This window comes from Poeciliopsis prolifica, unplaced genomic scaffold (assembly GCF_027474105.1).
Source record: "Poeciliopsis prolifica strain line A6 unplaced genomic scaffold, Auburn_PproV2 SCAFFOLD008, whole genome shotgun sequence".
Classification (NCBI taxonomy): Eukaryota; Metazoa; Chordata; class Actinopteri; order Cyprinodontiformes; family Poeciliidae; genus Poeciliopsis; species Poeciliopsis prolifica.
In genome coordinates this window covers 16,174,732-16,192,861 of record NW_026562383.1, presented here as the reverse complement: position 1 = coordinate 16,192,861, position 18,130 = coordinate 16,174,732, and the positions used below count along the sequence as shown (strand labels likewise).

At 37.2% G+C, this 18,130-nt stretch overlaps 1 protein-coding gene across 1 annotated transcript in view; it reads right to left on the bottom strand.

The window, feature by feature from the left end:
• b4galt2 (UDP-Gal:betaGlcNAc beta 1,4- galactosyltransferase, polypeptide 2) overlaps nucleotides 1-18,130 on the bottom strand; it is a 149,091-nt gene that overhangs the window by 25,818 nt on the left and 105,143 nt on the right. Inside the window, exons 5-6 of the mRNA XM_055033322.1 lie at nucleotides 12,939-13,126; nucleotides 3,089-3,211 (exon numbers count right to left, since the gene is read on the bottom strand). Of these exons, the coding sequence (XP_054889297.1) occupies nucleotides 3,089-3,211; nucleotides 12,939-13,126 (311 nt within the window). The remainder of the gene's footprint in view (nucleotides 1-3,088; nucleotides 3,212-12,938; nucleotides 13,127-18,130) is intronic.

The window sequence follows — 18,130 nt, the reverse complement described above, 5'->3', positions numbered from 1 at the left end:
CAAACTAAAGTATTTCAGCAGTGACAGTGATGGGAGGTACTAGAAATAGGCAGGTTTAAGAGAGGTAGGTAGTACTTTCACCTAGTGCCATGCCCCGACCTAGACAAAAATCACCACAACAGATTTTTGGTCCTGCTTGGTTTTAGTTTTAGCTATAAAAGTGCAGCCTCACTCTCCTTAACAGCTCATCCCAGGGTGTATTTTTTTCAAGGGCATTTCTACTTAACTGACTCAAAAAAAAAACAACAACAACAACAAAGACTGGATGGTGGACGGTGGGGTTTACGTATAAAGTCCTGCATACCCTTTGTTCTGAACTCTGTTCTCTTATTTCTTGTGGTTTTTCTGATACTGAGATTGAGTTTGTGACTTTTATAGAAAGATAAATGTGCATAACAGAGAGAACTGCCAGTAGCTTAGAAAAATGGACAAAAACCTATTTCTATTCTACTTGGCCCCAGAAGACCGTTTGTTTTGCGTCACTGCACTTTGCGAGGTTTTTCAGACCTGTCAGGGTGAGTTCCTGGCTGCAAATATAAATTAAAAATAGAGTCTAAATTAATCTTTCTAGAGTTTCTTGCATTTTGACAAACAACTAATACCTCCTAAGCTTTAGTATCCAGTTTAGCTTTTTGTATGTTTTCATTTTTCGTGTGATTCTGCAAAAAAAAACAAACAAAAAAAACTTTATGGCAGTGGTTCTTTGCTTCAAGCCTACAAAATAACACTGCCAATGTTTTAAGTTTCTCAATTGGGAGATGGAAGTATTTACAGATAATGCTATATATCTGTAAATTTGTAAATCTGAGATACGAAAGAAATATCTTTTTACAAAGCAATAACAGTGAAAATGTTGCTCTAAAGTGGAAGTTCATAAGGTTTTGGTCATTTCTCATATTTATAAATTTGGAAGTAAAGTTGAGGAAAAAGCTGTAAAAAAAAAAAAAATCAATGATTTAACAGAGAAATTAAGAAATGACCAGCCTTTAAATCTGAATATTTATCAAGAAAAAATCTGAAAAAAACTGAAACCCCCAAAAGTTACAGAGCTAATCAGTCTGTTATTAACATTTGGCCTGGTTTTATACATATTTTTTTAAATATATATATTTATATGTTGACTTTTGCAGTTGTTGAAAAAAAAAGAAAAGCGAAAAAAAAAAAAAAAAAAAAACTAGGGACTTTTATTTTGTAATTTCTGACTTACTCCCTGTCTGGTGTATAAACATCACATAGCAGAGCCCTGTTACTCTTAGCCTCTCTTCAAAACAGGTAAGAATAGAGAACATACCACTCAAGTGGGTTAATTGGACCATGTGTTTTAAGCAAATTACACAAAGGCCTTTTTCTCCTCCGTAATTCGGGAACTTTATTAGTATGAAATAAAGTAAACTTTGGAAATGTTGCCAGATTATTTTATGTTAACTAAAGCCAGACAGGTAGCTATGTCTTGATTCTGAAACACAATATTAGAAAGTTTCCATTAGTTCACTAAATGTTTTTAACTCTCCCCCACATTATCTCATATATCAGAGTGGCTAAAATAACCCAGTTGAAGTGCAGGGCAATATCTCTGTGGAAATCTACAGCATCTAATAGCTGAGTGTTTGTTTCCCTCCAATAAAAACTTTGTGGTTTAACTCTATCCGTCATCAGTTTGGCACATCATTGCAGACATATGAGTACACACAACCCTGTCACACGGCAACCATAGATCTCTTTTTATCACATCTTACCAGATTCAGAAAAAAAACAACTGTAATCTTCTGAACACTGTTTTGCTTCACACAGTCAAACAGTGCCTTTCTCAAATGCTCCATTTCAGTTTTCTTCCAACATAGTAACTCTGAGTGGGAAAGATAAGCCTCACACTGAGGGCCACACACACACACACACACACACACGCACACACACACACACACGCACACACACACACACGCACACACCCACACACACACACACACACACACACACACACACACACACACACACACACACACACACACACCCACACACACACACACACACGCCATACAGCAGAAGAGAAAAACAGAGGATACAAAATATATATACAATGAAGATGTAGGTGGCACTGAATCTGTGAAGAGGTATCCTATTGTCTTAAGCTGTGCGTCTTTATAATTAGTTCACTTGAGCCGAATTTGCTGAACGCAAATGTAACTGACATCATTTTTTTCTTTGAAGCTGACTTTGACAAGCTGTAAAGAAACACCCAAGTGACATTTTTCAGTTGAATGAGGGGGGATTATGGGATCACGTATCAGGGAATATGTAAGACTGCAAGTACATATCTGCATAGTTTTTAACTTCAAACGAAGCATCAAGCCCCGAAGATGCTGAGTTACTCATAAGATAATCAGTTAACCAGGTAATTAAACAGAACCAAGAACAAGAGTCCAAGATGAATCAACCTAATTATCAACTAAATGCCTGAATCCAACCAGGCAGACCCAACTCATCTTCCTGTCAACCTGTCAAACAACTAATGCCCTCCCGGATTTGGCTCCAGCCAACACCCACTGCAACATAATTAGTGAACTTCAGCTTGACATGAAAAGCTGACTGAAGCACTTCAAAAGGTTAATTTATGAAATAATTATTCTCCTTCTCTGAACAGTTGTAATAAATCATCGAAATGAAGAACTCATGTGTCACTTTTAGCTGATGTGTCCAATTTTCTACAGAGATAGCAGAAATAAAGGATAATGGATGACAGTGCATGCATTTGTGACAGCTTGAGTTGCTGTAGGTGGTCTTACACTGTTCTTAAAAGACAATGAAAATTAATCCAGACAGTTCCAACAAATCTCTGTTCTTTTCTCAAAACATTCTGAATCAAATCTTATATTTATTTGTTTGGTCTCTGCTGGAAAATGTAGATTTAAGCTCAGAATTATTGCTTGTCTCAGTTTTTAAGGGCTAAAGTAGGAAGCAAAATTCTGACTAATTTCTACAAAATGAAACAAGGACTCAAAAGCATAGCATAATGTCACTTTTTTGGCACATTTTTGTCAAAGGTGAATTGGAAACAGACCAATCAGCTTTCCCTTCGATCCTCCTCACTTACCGGTTGTAGATGTCGTCATCTTCTCCTCCCCAGCCCCAGTACTCGTTTGGAAAGCCATTGATTTTTAGAAACTGCTTTTTACTGAGCCCCGAAACTCCTCCAAAGTAGCCAGCATAGGGCAATCTGCAGAACAGGGAGGAAAGACATGGGAAGCAGAAAAGGTGAGAGGAAGTTAAGAGAAGTAGTAGATGAGTCCAGACATCATGAAGAAACATTTCAAATCTACATATCTATACTACATAAACAATTTCCTGAAAATGAATTCTGTAAACAAGCAAACACATTCATTTGGAGGATTGGTAGCGCCACTTTTCTGCTGAATTAAAACAGGATTTTGTTCTGCTTTGAGGCGTGAGCAAGATGTCCTCAGAGAACTAAAAATTTCAAAAGAAAATACAACTTCTGACATTTTTATATTCAGCCTGGGGAAGACCTTATTGTAGCTCAGTTTATTTAAAACACCATAAGAATATTTTAACTTTCACAATTTGACAAGAGACAGACATAAAATAGAGCAAATTTTTGAAACGGTTGAAAGCATTGTTGTCAATTTATATTTATGGACATTTGTAACCCATGATAACTATTTTATTCTTTCCTACTCGCTTTTCATCTCAGCCGTTCGTGCTATTGTTTGGCAAATGTGACTTTGTTACAACTTATCGAAATGCACCATACCACTCCATGCATCAGCTAAAACTACAATAATCATTTGCTCAAATAAAACTGAAATCAGTATGAACGCAAAAGAGTCAAAATATCTGACATTAAGACACAATGCTTTGAACAGGTTAGGCATTTTATATTCTGCTTCTCAAAGAACCCAACCATCCATTAACTTATCTTTTATTCATAGTTAGTGTTGCAGAGGCTGCTGGTGCCTTGCTCAATAGGTCAATTTGCTCCTTTTTCAATTTGTAGCTCTAATTTGTACCCATTGCCATTTAGTGCCTTTCTACATCAATTTAATACCCATAAAGCACGACAACAAAAAATGATAGATATGTACCTGAACTCGGACAACACACTTTATCTGTCTTGGTAGGAACATATTTCCTTGAGGTGCAATGATACATAACTCAAATTTCAGATTTAATTTAATTCTAGTTTAACTCTGGATCACCTTGTACCATTATTTTAGTTCTCATTACAGTTTAAGCCAATAGAAACTAATTAAGTATGAAATATTGCAATGCTTGATCACAAAACCTAAATGAATTTATAATCAACGTCCTGCTGATATATACTGTATTTTTATGGCAGATATATAACCATCTTTACATACACTAGGCTATTAAACAGGTTTTAATATTACATTTGTAATGGTTAAAAAGGCCCCCAGGGAAGGATGCATTGGCGCATAGTCAGCTCAAAATGTCCCAAGGCAGATATCTGTCATACCATGTCAGGTAAAATAAAATAATCAATCTACTATGGTACAAAATGACCAGCTATTCACACACAGACTCACAACTATGGGAGATTTAGGAGGTGCCATTAACCTAACAGCAGGAAAAAAATCTTACACAGACAAGGAAAGAACATCCAAACTCTGCACAGTACAACCTTGCTTTGGATTTTAACCTGGGATGTCCACTGCAATAATTAGACTTTCAGAAAACCCGTTTAGCCGACTTTCCCTATATCTTCTAAATCACTGCAGCATCATGGGAGGGCGGGTGCTTATCTTATGGGTGAGAGGTGAGTTTTCCAGTCTGTCACAGGACAATACAGAGATGTAGGCAACCGTGAACCCACACCGAAGGTCAATGTGGAGGCCAAAAAACCCCTAAAAATCAGACCATATTATAACAGGGATTAGAATGATTATTATGATGGATTGGCGACCTGCTCAGAGTGTATTTCACCTTGTGCTCAATACTTGCTAGAGATAGGATGCTTCCAGAATAAGCAGGTATAGATAATTGATGGGTGAATCAAATAGCAAGATCAGTGTGGTTACCTCATTAACTGTAAACATCAATCCCCGTTTGAATACTGAAGTTCCCTTAGGTTAAACAAATCCCTTCAAAGGTTCAATTAAAAGTCCCTGAAGTGTGCATGGACTGGTTTCCTGTGGCAGACGGTTTCTTTTTGTTGTGTTATATATTGGGTACAAAAGGACAAAACTAGCAAAGTACAACATTGCGAAGGAGTGAAATGACCAGCACCTGCCAAAATCCTGCTCTCTGTTATAGCAAACTGAATCAACAGCAGACATGCCTCACCATAAAAGATAAGTACTTCACTGATGCTGACAATAGTCTTCTTCAAACAGTATCAATATTTACTCTGAAGAGTGTTGTGGTTAGCATGGCCTGGTTTATTAAGGAGCAAAAAGGTTGGGGATTTTGAGTTTCCAGCCAACCTATCACCAGTCATGACTGATCAAGTCAGAAAACAATCCCATTCATGCCAAAAGATAATTTTTTTGTCAACACATCTCTTCTGAAGCTGTGAATGGCCAAATGTGCAAAACTTCAGTTTCAAAGGACTATTTGAATACAAAATGTGCACATATTTTCTAAGGGTCGGGCATTTAAGGTTTGCTTCGAAATATGTATTTAGCCAGCTGCATGAACTTTCCATGCACTTAATCTACATACCGAATTTATGTGTTACTGACTGGGAGTAGAGAAAATGTAGCTTTATTGATATGTTGTTATTACAATATTTACTTATTACCTATATTGTAATTTTTTGTTTCTCTTGTATCCTCCAGCTAAGATCTCCACCTAAAATGCCTGGATTTGGGCAGATGGTGACAGTCTAGCAATTGAAATAAATCCCAGTGGAGGAAGAGTGTGCAAACTCCACCCAGAGCGCCTCTTGCTGAAGCAATGACTGTGCTTATAATATCTCCAACCGCTGCTCCATTGCTCCATTGCACTACTACTTTAAAGAACGCTTTTCAGGAAAACTCCATATCAAAGTGATGGAACTGTGAGTTTTCTTTTTATGTGCAGATTTACCTAACACAATTTACATTTAAATAAGGCATTTATGTCTGTCTGGCAATCTGATCTTTTATGTTTCTTGTCATTTTCAGACTTTAAGTGGATAATTTATGGGTGACTTTTAACTGTAATAGGATAATCCATATCCCTTTAATCCAATTGTGGTATGAATTGACTCCATGTAAAATACAAAATAAAAATAAAAAACTCTGAAGAGGCTTCCGAAACAGTTTCTCAGCAGTTTATAAAATAAGTTGCCTTGTTAGAGTGAATGCTAGGAAGCTTCTAATGATGAGTTCTCACATGTATGAATAGTGAATTAATGAGGTGAATTAATTTTCAAACTGATGAATAAACAGGGATATGAGTATGGAGTGTGCGTATGCGTGTGTGCTTGAAAACACAGCCAACTAAAAAAGGAAGACAAGCGTTTTTTTTTACTTCTTGTCAAAAGTCACGAGGCTAGTGGAGTGGGACGGACGTCACTGGGGGGTGACATGACAGGCGCCTGGAGTCTAACCAGAGGGCTTTGCGCATTGTGTGTGTACACCTACGTGTGTACACTCTATGATGTCAAATGTGTGACAGCTTCTTGTTGAGAGATGACAAGCAGAAACTAATGAGAATGTATGTCTCAGCACAAGTTCTGTGAGCAGCTATGTGGTCAGGAGGAGTGTGAACAGGTGTGTTCAACAAAACACATGTTGAGGGGAACAAGAGGAAAGAGAGTGAGAAAATATAGAAATGAAAAAAAATATATGTAATGCAAGCTCCAGCTTAAGAACTGTGAATATTTGTTAAAACTTTTTTATATTAATTGCTTATTTATAAGAAAAGCGTGATCAAAAATCTCTCCATTGGATCAGACGTCTTCGATAAATAAGCCAGACGTTGACCCCAGAAATGTTCTTCAGATCCTTTCAGGCTTGATTTTGCATGTTTTGGTCCAGGACCTGGGGACCAGTTTATAAGCATTAAAAGACCTTTAAAAGAAGTTTGGTGAATTTCAGAAGCAAATCAGGCTGAACAGTGGGAATAAAAAATAACTTTTTTTGAAAGGCCAGTGGAGCATACACAGCTTGTACTGAAAGTAAACATCACACCATCTGTTTGAAGGCTTCAAGTGGGGAAAAAAAGGATAGTTTTTACAAGATGAAGATGATAAATGCATGTTCAAAACCACTGTTGGCAAAGGCCACAGATTTTTCTTCTCACCAGAAAAACTGGTGAAAAGACTTTGACAATGTCAAAACTACTTATAAAGACTTTTTTGCACAAAAAATGTTTAAAGTTTTGATATGTTTAAAAACATGTTTCTTGTCAAGATGATAGAAATAGACTAAATAATCTGATCAGGTAATGCATTTAACTCTTACTTATTCTCTGCAAAATGAAAGAAGTAAAACATAATGCCTTTGATCCAAAAATCATAAAGATGAACAGAAGAATTATCTTTTCTTCAGCAGAATTCCCATGTAGCAGAAACCTGCCACGTCTTCCAGCTTTGACCACATGACAGACAAAGTAGTGGCCAGTCATACCTCCAGGTCTCTTGATTGTCTACTTCACACAAATAATAAAGTCTTAAATTATGTCTGTTGATTTCCTCTCTTCCAGTGTGCTGTAAGTAATGGTTTGAGATGAATTTGACAGTGCAGCTGCATTTTAAAGGTCATATTAAAACATTGTAAATCACAGAGGCATTAAAGTACCCCGGAGGCTTCAGCAATTTTAAATTTGCCTCTTAGCTCTGAAAGATTTGGTCCCAGAGTAACATTAAAGTCGGAACAGATTAGGTTCCTTTTAAACTTCGACTGTTAACATTTAATCTCATGTATTGGCACTTGCAATGAGGGCAGAAATATTTGGACATTGATCACAAATTTTGGTCTTTTTCACTTATGTCGAAAGAGACACAATTTGACAGTGCATAAATCAGATATTTGTCTTATTTAAAGAAGAACTATAGTGAAAGCTCTATGTACAAACAAGACTGACTATGACTTTTTCAGAATATGAATGAAACATGAATGTCCTAGAAATTCATTTTTCTGCACACACATTTGGCTGCCGTAATTGCCAGTCTGCACAGAGCCTGCAGCAAACTGGGGCTTTGTTTTGTCACTAGCCTCAATGTTTTACTGCTTCACTCAAAATGTAATTTTATAAGACACCTTGGAACATTTTTGAAAGGTTTGTAATTAGAGTAATAAACTTAAATTCCCTCTGTCTAAGCCACATGTGCAGTATGCAGAAAGTAAGTGGACAACATTAATATTAACACAAGAATTAACAAGTTTTAATTAAGTACTTCATGCAAAATAAAGTGTTTGATTAATTCCTAAATTAAAATGAACTTGTTAATTTTTAGAAAGTTTATTTTTAAAAAATCCTGTATATTTTACTTTACGCTAACAGTTGTGTTCATGCATTACAATAGACCCAGATGATGCTGTTATTTATGATGTGCATTTCATGAAAAAAAAGCTTATTTCAGTCGAACTTGAGACATGACTTTAAAATCACTGTGATAGAGTGTCTTCTACAAATGGCCCTGTGCACACCTAGCACTAACATGAATGATTCAATTCTGCCAACTGTCTGCAATGCTGGGTGAGAAAAAAGGATAAGAACCAATTTATTTTTAATTGCAAGCTTAGAGCCAGCAGTGAGAGTGCTGCAGCATCCCGTGGCATGTTGGGAGACAGAAATGTACCAAGATAAGGTGCGGCTGAAATTTAAGTTTTATGTTTATTTGTTGCATGGAGAGCAAATATGTTTTCTCATTTTTTCCCCCCAACAACAAACATCTAATGATCTCAAATCAGAAGAGTCCACAACAACAGGTGGGTATCCCACACAACAAAAAGCCCAGTGTTGATTTAACTCCCACATAGTTGATATATTATTATGGAAATGTATGAAAAAGTCCTTAACATGAGCTCATATTCACTGCTACCAATTTTCATTCATTCACTAAAGACAAGTCTAACATTTTACAGCTTGAAAACAAACTGAAGATCAGAGCAGAATATTTATCTGACAACTGTTTATTTTTCAGCTGATAATCACCTGCATCCATTTTGAGCCCTTCCACTCAAGATCCTTCAGGTTCAACTCTTGCAGCCATTTGTTATCGAGGAGCCAAGGGCTTGAATAAAACTATTTTGAGTGCTTACTGATTAATTACTAACAGGAAATGTCAGCTACAGCAGTGTTCCCCCACCTTTTTATTACCGCCGACTGATCAAGACTTGGCCATTTTGCCCTTCAGATAATGCTTCTGCATGTTGTTGTTTTTCTCTTTAGAATAGTCCTGCAGTGTGTGGTGTGTTAGGTGGTGGTGTGATCTAAAATCGGGCAGATTCAACATTGTCTTGGCTCGATTCTCGCAGCCTGTGGGGTTTTTCCTGACTGGGAGCAGAACGCAGCCTGTTGAATGTGACAGGGAGCCAATCAGAAAGAGCGGTGACGTAAGAACGTAGGGAATCCCAAACAGTTGACATGGCAACTGAGAGTCCGGTGGACATCGGAGGTGATGTGTGGAAATGTTTATTAATATGTCAAGGTCATTTTTACATATGTTTATAATATGTGGTTGAAAATTTTGACTACGAAAAAACTTATCTCACCTTCAAATCATAGTTCAGCAAACAAAGCGGCTCCCGCCATCTTTTATCAAACGCCTTTTCTTTCTATCACTTAAAATGAGTCCACAAACTATCACTACTGCTTCTACGTCATCACCCGTGGCATGTTGGGAGTTTTACTGGATTTTCTTCTGGAATCGGGATGTTCGTGAGTGGGATCGGTTCGTGTGTTGCTCCTGCCGTGTGACTGGATATATGAACTGACCGAACCTCTTGTACATTACCTTGTGTGTGGCCACAGAAGTTTGAAAAATCGGCCGACCATCCTTAAATCGTGATGTGTGATCCAGACCTAAAACTCACAAGCTCTTCTCTCCTCTCAACCAACTGCCCTAACGCTCTCTGACTTTGTGTCGTTATGGTAACGATTACATATCCCTTCAAAATAAGACACAGATGCGCCACAAAAACGAACATTTTACTTTTGTGAAAATTTTACTTACAATAACGTCTAATGTTAGACAATGAGCGACAATGACACCCGAAGTGTTGCTCATGCACAGGGTGCCTGGTCTCTACGTGGTGAAGCAGTTTGAAGCTTCATTCCCTCATTAATGAGCCGGTCACCATTGTTGGGAGTATAAGTTTGGTTATATTAATTTTAGAAACAGTTAACCTTTGTGCATATGAAATATTAGATGTAGCATGAATATTTTGAGTAGATTTTAAGTTAGGTAGACCTAGATAAAGATCCAAACTAAAACAACTGCTGACTTTCTGAACTTCCATAAATTACTAAAGAGGGCCTTCAGGCAGGGGACCTGTGTTGTACTCCCCCAGGGGGTCTACAGGCAGAGGGGGTCTGCCTGTTCACAAGATGAGTCCAATTCTTTGGTGTTTGTGTAGGAGTTCAGTAAAACACTAAAACCTTTAGAAAACAATTCTTCTCGAAGTATAATCAAATGTATTAAGATATTTCTTTTAAGTATTAACAGCATGTTCTGAACTAGTGAGTGTCTAACCATACTAATTTGCATGCATCTTAGATTTCTAAAATAGAACAGGATTACGAAACTAAAAGTTGTAGAAGTAAAATATTTCAGGTTTTCTAAAAGAAGATAGTCCTGCAATTTTTAGATCCAAACTCACAGTTATCATCTGACACCAGATTTCTGTGTCAGTGTGTTTATAACAGGAATCAGTTTCTTGATGAATCACTGAGGCAGAAAAACAACCAGGTCTCTAGCTGAAACATAAATTTTGATCTGGAATGTTTGAAGGACGAGACTGGTACGGGAAGACCCCGTTTGAGAATGACCTTTGTTCTCTCCATATATTTGCCTTTGGGTTTGAAGAAGTCTCAAAGAAGGTAATAAAATTAACTTTAAACAGCCCTACAAGGGGAGGACACACCTTCAAATGCATATATTTAAATTAAGGGAATACACCTCCTTATAAAATGTCTGTCTTACAGCAGAATTGCGAATTGCTTTCTTTGCAGCCATGAGAGCAATTCCCAAGAATGCATTTTTGTGTCTCTCCTATTGTGTTTTCCTTTCCAACTTGTTGCAGGTAATTGTATGTTTTGTTATGTGTTTGGACTTCTTAATAATCTGGGTGTAATGCTGATGTGATGTTCTATATGCATTGAATTCTCTGGATAAAACTCTAGATATGTCTGAAGTTTGATGTTGAATGGTTGTTCTCTGTGCTTCCCGCTGTGCATGCAGAGTTCCTGGATCTGGGAGATTAGAGGAAATTAACGAGCCAAGTAAATTTATTCCTCTAAGTTCAACACCATGTCATGCAGAGCAGGCTTGGAATGTGGGAATCACCGACCGGGATAAATCCATTCTCCTGTCTCTTCTCTGGTCCTTTTCCCCTTCGCAAAGAAACTTTCCAAAGACATCTGATCTGTTTCTTACTCATTTTGCTGCTTGTGGCTCAATGTTGGCGTGCAAGACATAACCGAGAGAATCCGGTTACAGGACTTTCAAAATAAAAGATCCTCCAGAGTCAAATAGCATATGAAACGGAAATATTTCAATATTTTTTGAGCTGCAGTTCTGCTTACCGCCTGGCATTGTTTTTTATTGCCAGATAGCATTAGCTTATTAAGCTGTACAGTACATTGGAAGCACTGCAGCCCTGAAGGCTTTTTTAGCTGCACAGCTCTGGAGCACTGAAAGCTACTATATGGTGAGGTCGCTTTTGTTGACCATGTATGGACTATTCATCGATACTCTTGGTACGTTTAGACAATTGAGGTTAGGTGTGGTGTCATTATGCCAGCAGATAAAACAAAACTCAATCATTGAGGGCTTGGGAACATCTGTGGTTTATCTGAACATAAAGGCCTTAAAAAGTGCATATTTATTTCTCATTATTGCCTTTGGAAGATCTCCTGGAAGACTTTACTAGAAAAAAGATGGTCTAGTTGTAGTTAAAGCTTAATTTAGAAAATTGTAAAAGACTCAACTGCATTTAATCCTATGTGTTATGCATGTTTAATTTCCAGACTTTCAAATGATTTGAGATTAATACATGAGTTTCTTTAGGTCTTGCATTTTAAAGGATTAATAACAGATATCAGAATGCTCCTGGATCTGAACCTGAAAACACAAAACAGAAAGCTCAGCTAGAATTAATGCAGGAATCTAAAACAAGTGTATTAGTAGGAGTCTATTTTTGGCTATGAATAACTGCCTACTGCAATTAATAATAAAATTAGTAATTTAGATCAGAATGACCCAGTCAGCGTACTTGGCCAATTATTAGGAAAATATTAGCCAAATATTTTGGTTCCAATTGTTGTTTAGAAATATTAACGTTTTAAAAAGAAATGATGAAGGCATCTGAAAAGCATATATATACTTAAAAACTGAGGATTATATTGAACAGTATTGTTGGTGAGGTCAATCAACTCAAAATTAATTATAAATTAGTTTAGTTTAGAGAAATTGATAACCTTGGTATGTATTCCAAATAACCATTTCAAAATGCAAAAGTCAAAACTTTGAGGAAGTAATGGTTTATTAGTTTTTGACTGAATTGGAAATCAGTAACCTTTTTGGATTGTTTATTCACAATCTATTTACCAATTTAGTAATTTGGATAATTTCATGTTTTGGAATATCACAAAGTCATGGAGAACATAAATAACATGATTTTAGTGGCAAACTGTTGCTGTTAGTTCATTTTATGCAGTTTTGTTTTTCATGTTATCTGTAGACACTGTTATAATATATGTGTGCTTGTGTGGATTTACCAAAAGCAGAACACTCTTTTCAATGATCAGCTTACCTGAAGCCAAACTTGTCCATTGCGATGGCAAAGTGCCTGGGCTGGTCATAACAGTGATACAGGTTCCGGTCGTCCATAGGGATCAGATCCACGTCACTGAAGATGAAACAGTCATACTCGGCGTCCTTTAGAGCCTCTGTGTAGCCAACATTCAGCAACTTTGCTCGATTGAATGTGTCTTCACCCAGCTGAAAAAGAAATCAACATTTTGTATTTAAACATAAACAAGATTTTAAGAACCTTGTTTATTATACAGATTTCCATTCAAGCACAATGGGGATGAGTATAATTTCTTTATCCTCTGCTAATGTATTCCAACAGCAACATACATTTATAATAGTTACCTGAGTTACCCAAACAAGAACCCTGTCAGATTAAAATAATGGGTGGATGTGCTTAAGGTTATTTGTGCGGTACTGGAGTCCCTCAATTGAGAATGAGTATATGTGATATTTGTGACAGAAAAAAAAAACACTGACATTATTTTCAGATGGTTGTCGGTAAACTTTAAAAAGCAAGACACAGCTGGATCTAAGAATTGTTATTTTGGTTTAAATAATATGAATTATATTTCAATGGTAGTTAAATCCCAATGTAACCTATTTAACTATTATAAAACTATGTCCGATGGGTCAACAGGATCAAACCTTGGAAAGATATACTGAAATACTTGACCAAATACAAACCCTTGATGGACTCCACAAAGCACCACTTTTTCTCCATTTATATCAGTAGCATTCCCTGAACTCCTTGAAGCTTTTTCCAGCCATTGGTAGAATTTACTGATATCAGCTACTTCGGTTATTTTATATATATATTTATATATAAAATAAAAAAAATTTCTTCTGACCCACCGCGGGTGGTTCTTATCCTCTGAGCTCGGGTCCTCTACCAGAGGCCTGGGAGCTTGAGGGTCCTGCAGTATCTTGGCTGTGCCAAGGACTGCACATTTCTGGACTGAGATGTCTGATGTTGTTCCTGGGATCTGTTGTAGCCACTGCTCCAGTTTGGGGGTTACTGCCCCGAGGGCCCCGAGGGCCCCGATGACCACAGGCACCACTATGGTCTTCACACCACATGATTTATGACTATGTCATGAACAGATTTCCCCTTACACCGCAGCAGCCTTGATTTTATATATATATAAAGAGAGAGAGATATTAATTAATTATGTGGAAGATGCCGGAGCAACAGAGAGAACCTGAAACAATCAACCAACCCAAGGAAATGATTGTTGATTTCAGGAGGAACAGGATTAGATCAAATCTTGTTTCCATCATGGCAGAAGAAGTTGAGGAAAATAAAGACCTCTGTGTTTTCTGGACTGGAGACACTGTTTATAACAGGGGAGCTCAAACTTTTTGAGATCAAGATGTACTTTTTCTCTCACGAACCGGCTGAGATCTACCTCATGCCACAAAGACATAAAAAATGTATATTAAACCCTATTGACTCATTTTTTATACGGAAATCAGAAATGTCATTACGGGAGAAACAAACGTCCCCAGCTGGGGAGGTTTCCTTCACTGTTGTGGGAGGGTTGAAATTCAAATTAAAAATAAACTCAAATGATTCACTTTCCAACAAATAAAGAAGGCCACATATAAAATATAACGCAGAGAAATAATTCAAAACACCACAGAAAACAAACAAAGAAGTGAAAAAGAAACAAAAGTCAAAAAATAATAATAATGGGACTGCAGTCTCTTGATGAATACGCTCTCCAAATGTTGACATCTTTAAAATCAAAGTTGAGACTTCCAACTTCACTATTTCTTCTTCATAACAAACTTCATCAACTGAAGACATTTGATGTTCGGGAAGATTAGCCAAATCATTCTCTAGGACAGAGCTTTCTTCATTGATATTCTCGTGAAATGCAGAAATTGAGCAGTCTGGCTCAACTGTCTCATTTTTACAGTCATCTTCCCCAGCTGGGGAAGGATCTGGCTGGGGAAGCAAACCTCCCCAGGTTTGCTTCTCAGTCCGGGGAGGATCGAACAGAAACGAATCAAACACATCATAATACGTCGTTGCTGAGAAGGAAACCTCCCTCTGTTCGCCGTTTACACAAACAGAGTGAGCCTGAGGCCTTCCTCTGATGCAGATTATATAGATGGGTCGGTCCAAATGGTTTTCCACTTGGATCCGCTTCCTTTGAGGATGTCTCCAACCGGCACTCACTGACAGTGTCTGTAATCAGAACTGTGACGATGATGATGATAATAATAATAATGGAGGAACTGGGTTCCTGTCTAAGAAAGAAATTCAAATAATTGACTTTTTTAAGAGAACTGCCTGCCCCAGTGGAGTGTATCTGTATTTTTCAGCGCATCCCAGGTTCAAGACTTTGGTGAAGATAAATGAATTCTGGTCTGACAGCAGAGAAGTGTCAGGACAGTCAAGGTTAATATATCGCACAGTTATAAGTTTAATAATGGAAAAGCTATTGTATCTCTCTTAGTGAAGCCTTTCACTGAGGTTGGTGAAGTCTAGCTCTTTGTCAAGCAGAAGGAAGGTCAAGCAAAGAATGAAGTTATAGTGCAAGCCGTCTATTGTGCTCAAACATGCTTTGAATTTTTGCTGTTTTCCTAGACAACTACAAAAAAAAAGACAGAGAAAGTTTTCAGTGTAACTTTTCTTTCAGTAGTTGTGCTCAGAGACTCAGAAAAAAAGGAGATTTCAATAGAGGCAATGGTTTATATCCATAAATATATATATAAAATTCCCTTCTCACCCACCGTGGGTGGTTCTTATCCTCTGAGCTCGGGTCCTCTACCAGAGGCCTGGAAGCTTGAGGGTCCTGCAGTATCTTGGCTGTGCCAAGGACTGCACATTTCTGGACTGAGATGTCTGATGTTGTTCCTGGGATCTGTTGTAGCCACTGCTCCAGTTTCGGGGTTACTGCCCGAGGGCCCTGATGACCATAGGCACCACTGTGGTCTTCACCTTCCAGGCCTTCTCCAGTTCTTCCCTGAGGCCCTGGTATTTCTCCAGTTTCTCGTGCTCCTTTTTCCTGATGTTGCAATCACTTGGTATTGCTACATCTACCACAACGGCTTTCCTCTGATGTTTATCCACTACGACAATGTCTGGTTGGTTCGCCATTACCATTCTGTCTGGATCTGGAAGTCCCACAGGATCTTAGCTCTGGTGTTCTCCACCACCTTTGGGGTGTTTCCCACTTTGATCTCGGGGTTTCCAGTCCATATTCTGCATAAATGTTTCTGTACACTATGCCTGCCACTTGGTTATGTTGTTCCATGTACGCTTTCCCTGCCAGTATCTTGCACCCTGCTGTTATGTGCTGGACTTTCTCAGGAGCCTCCTTGCACAACCTGCAACTTGGGTTTTGAACACATATATATATAAGAAAATAGAAAAAGAATAAAAAGAGGTCTCCCCTCCCCCCAAAGAAAACAGCAGGCCCAAACGACAATCCAAAATGGGTCAACAACTTAATCTGCATTTTACATGAAAAGAAGCAGAAGGAACACAATGATTTATTTTAGTGTCAACAAGATAGTCTCACCCTGACCAGCTGCAAAATCAAGATATAGACAGAAGAAAATAAACTGCAGTCGGTTTGTCTTTTACTCAAGTAGCATCGTGTCATGGTGAGAATCTACTTCAGGCTATTTTATTCAGGTTTTAAGGTAGAGCAACACAATTGAAGTCTCTAGAGCTGCAAAGGCTACAGACAAAAACCCCAAAAGGTTTCAGCTCAAACAGTGGTGAAATGAGCAATAACAGAGTGCCATAAATTTTACTGCAGTAACATATTCTTCAACCATTAAGGGAGACTGAAACAAGACACTTTAAAATGACTGATGTAAGTCCTCAACACTGTTAAAATGCAGTTTTCTCTTGCTTTGGGAAGATGCAATTGACTCCATACATACATTACCAGGTCAGAATGACTGTGAATCAATTACAATGGGTAATCCGTCTTGTAAGCCTTCTAATACCTGAGATTTTACAGCATAATCCCCCTCCACAGTTAACAAAAAATCTATTGTCACAAATCCAGTGGGGCTCCAATTACCAGATAAATTGATCTTCTGTCTGTTTCAGAAACAGTCTATGAAGTTGCAAAAAAAAAGACAAAAGTTCACTGAGAAGTTAAATTTGTAAAGAAACCACTGTTTGATAATATAACAATATTTTTCACAACACTGAGGAAGCAAGAGACACAGCTAAACTTGAGTTATATTTATAAAAGATCCTAAGAAAGCGTAACTGTAAAAGCATTCAGGCATTGGGAGAGCCGTCATAGGAGCTGCAAATGAGACTTGTTTCTTTTTCAATTGATGATGGAAATAGAAATAAAATACATAAAAAAAAAAGGGAACAGCATTTTCCTTATCTCTTTATCTATAATTCAGGTTATTTATATCAGGTTATTTATTCCTAAAATCTAAAAAAAAAATGTACTTGCGTCATTGTAATTTGGAGATGATGTGCAGCTATTTATGAGGCCAGTGGCTCAAACAGAAATGACAAGGTATTATTTTTCAACCGGTGAATAGAGGTGCAGTTATATATATATATATATATATATATATATAATATATATATATATATAATATATATATATATATATATATATATATATATATTAAGAGAGCTGTTGAATTAGCTGTTGGTTATTATTATGTAACATAATAATAAATTATTATTATTATTACAAGTATTGTTAATAATCCATGTGCTCGAACAGGCATCAGAGATTTTTGTTTCTTTGTTTGTTTTTTTTCTCTGAAGTCCTCTGAAATAAAAAGTAAGTCTTTCCTGTTCATCACAACGGTGCTCACTTTAATACTCGTGCACATAAAAGTGCACCTGCCTCCCCCCCATTTTCAGACAATTCAGCAATTCATCAAATTAAAATATCATGCAATGCGTAATTTATTTAAGTAATTATGTGAAACTGAAATTATTTCTAATTATTGCACAGAGAGATAGGTTTGAAATTAATTATTATATTTATTTTGCTGATTAAGGCTGAGAGCTATTGCTTGTGAAATTAGAACAAAAAACACCAAATAAAACTGGATTACAGAAATGTAATTATATGGAAAAGTTGATTTTGAACACTGAGACAGGAATCCAGTCCTTATTTTGTAAAAATGCTTTTGGACTTGTCTTCAGTTCAGGAGGAGCTTAACACTGGGAATGTGACAGTTCTTACC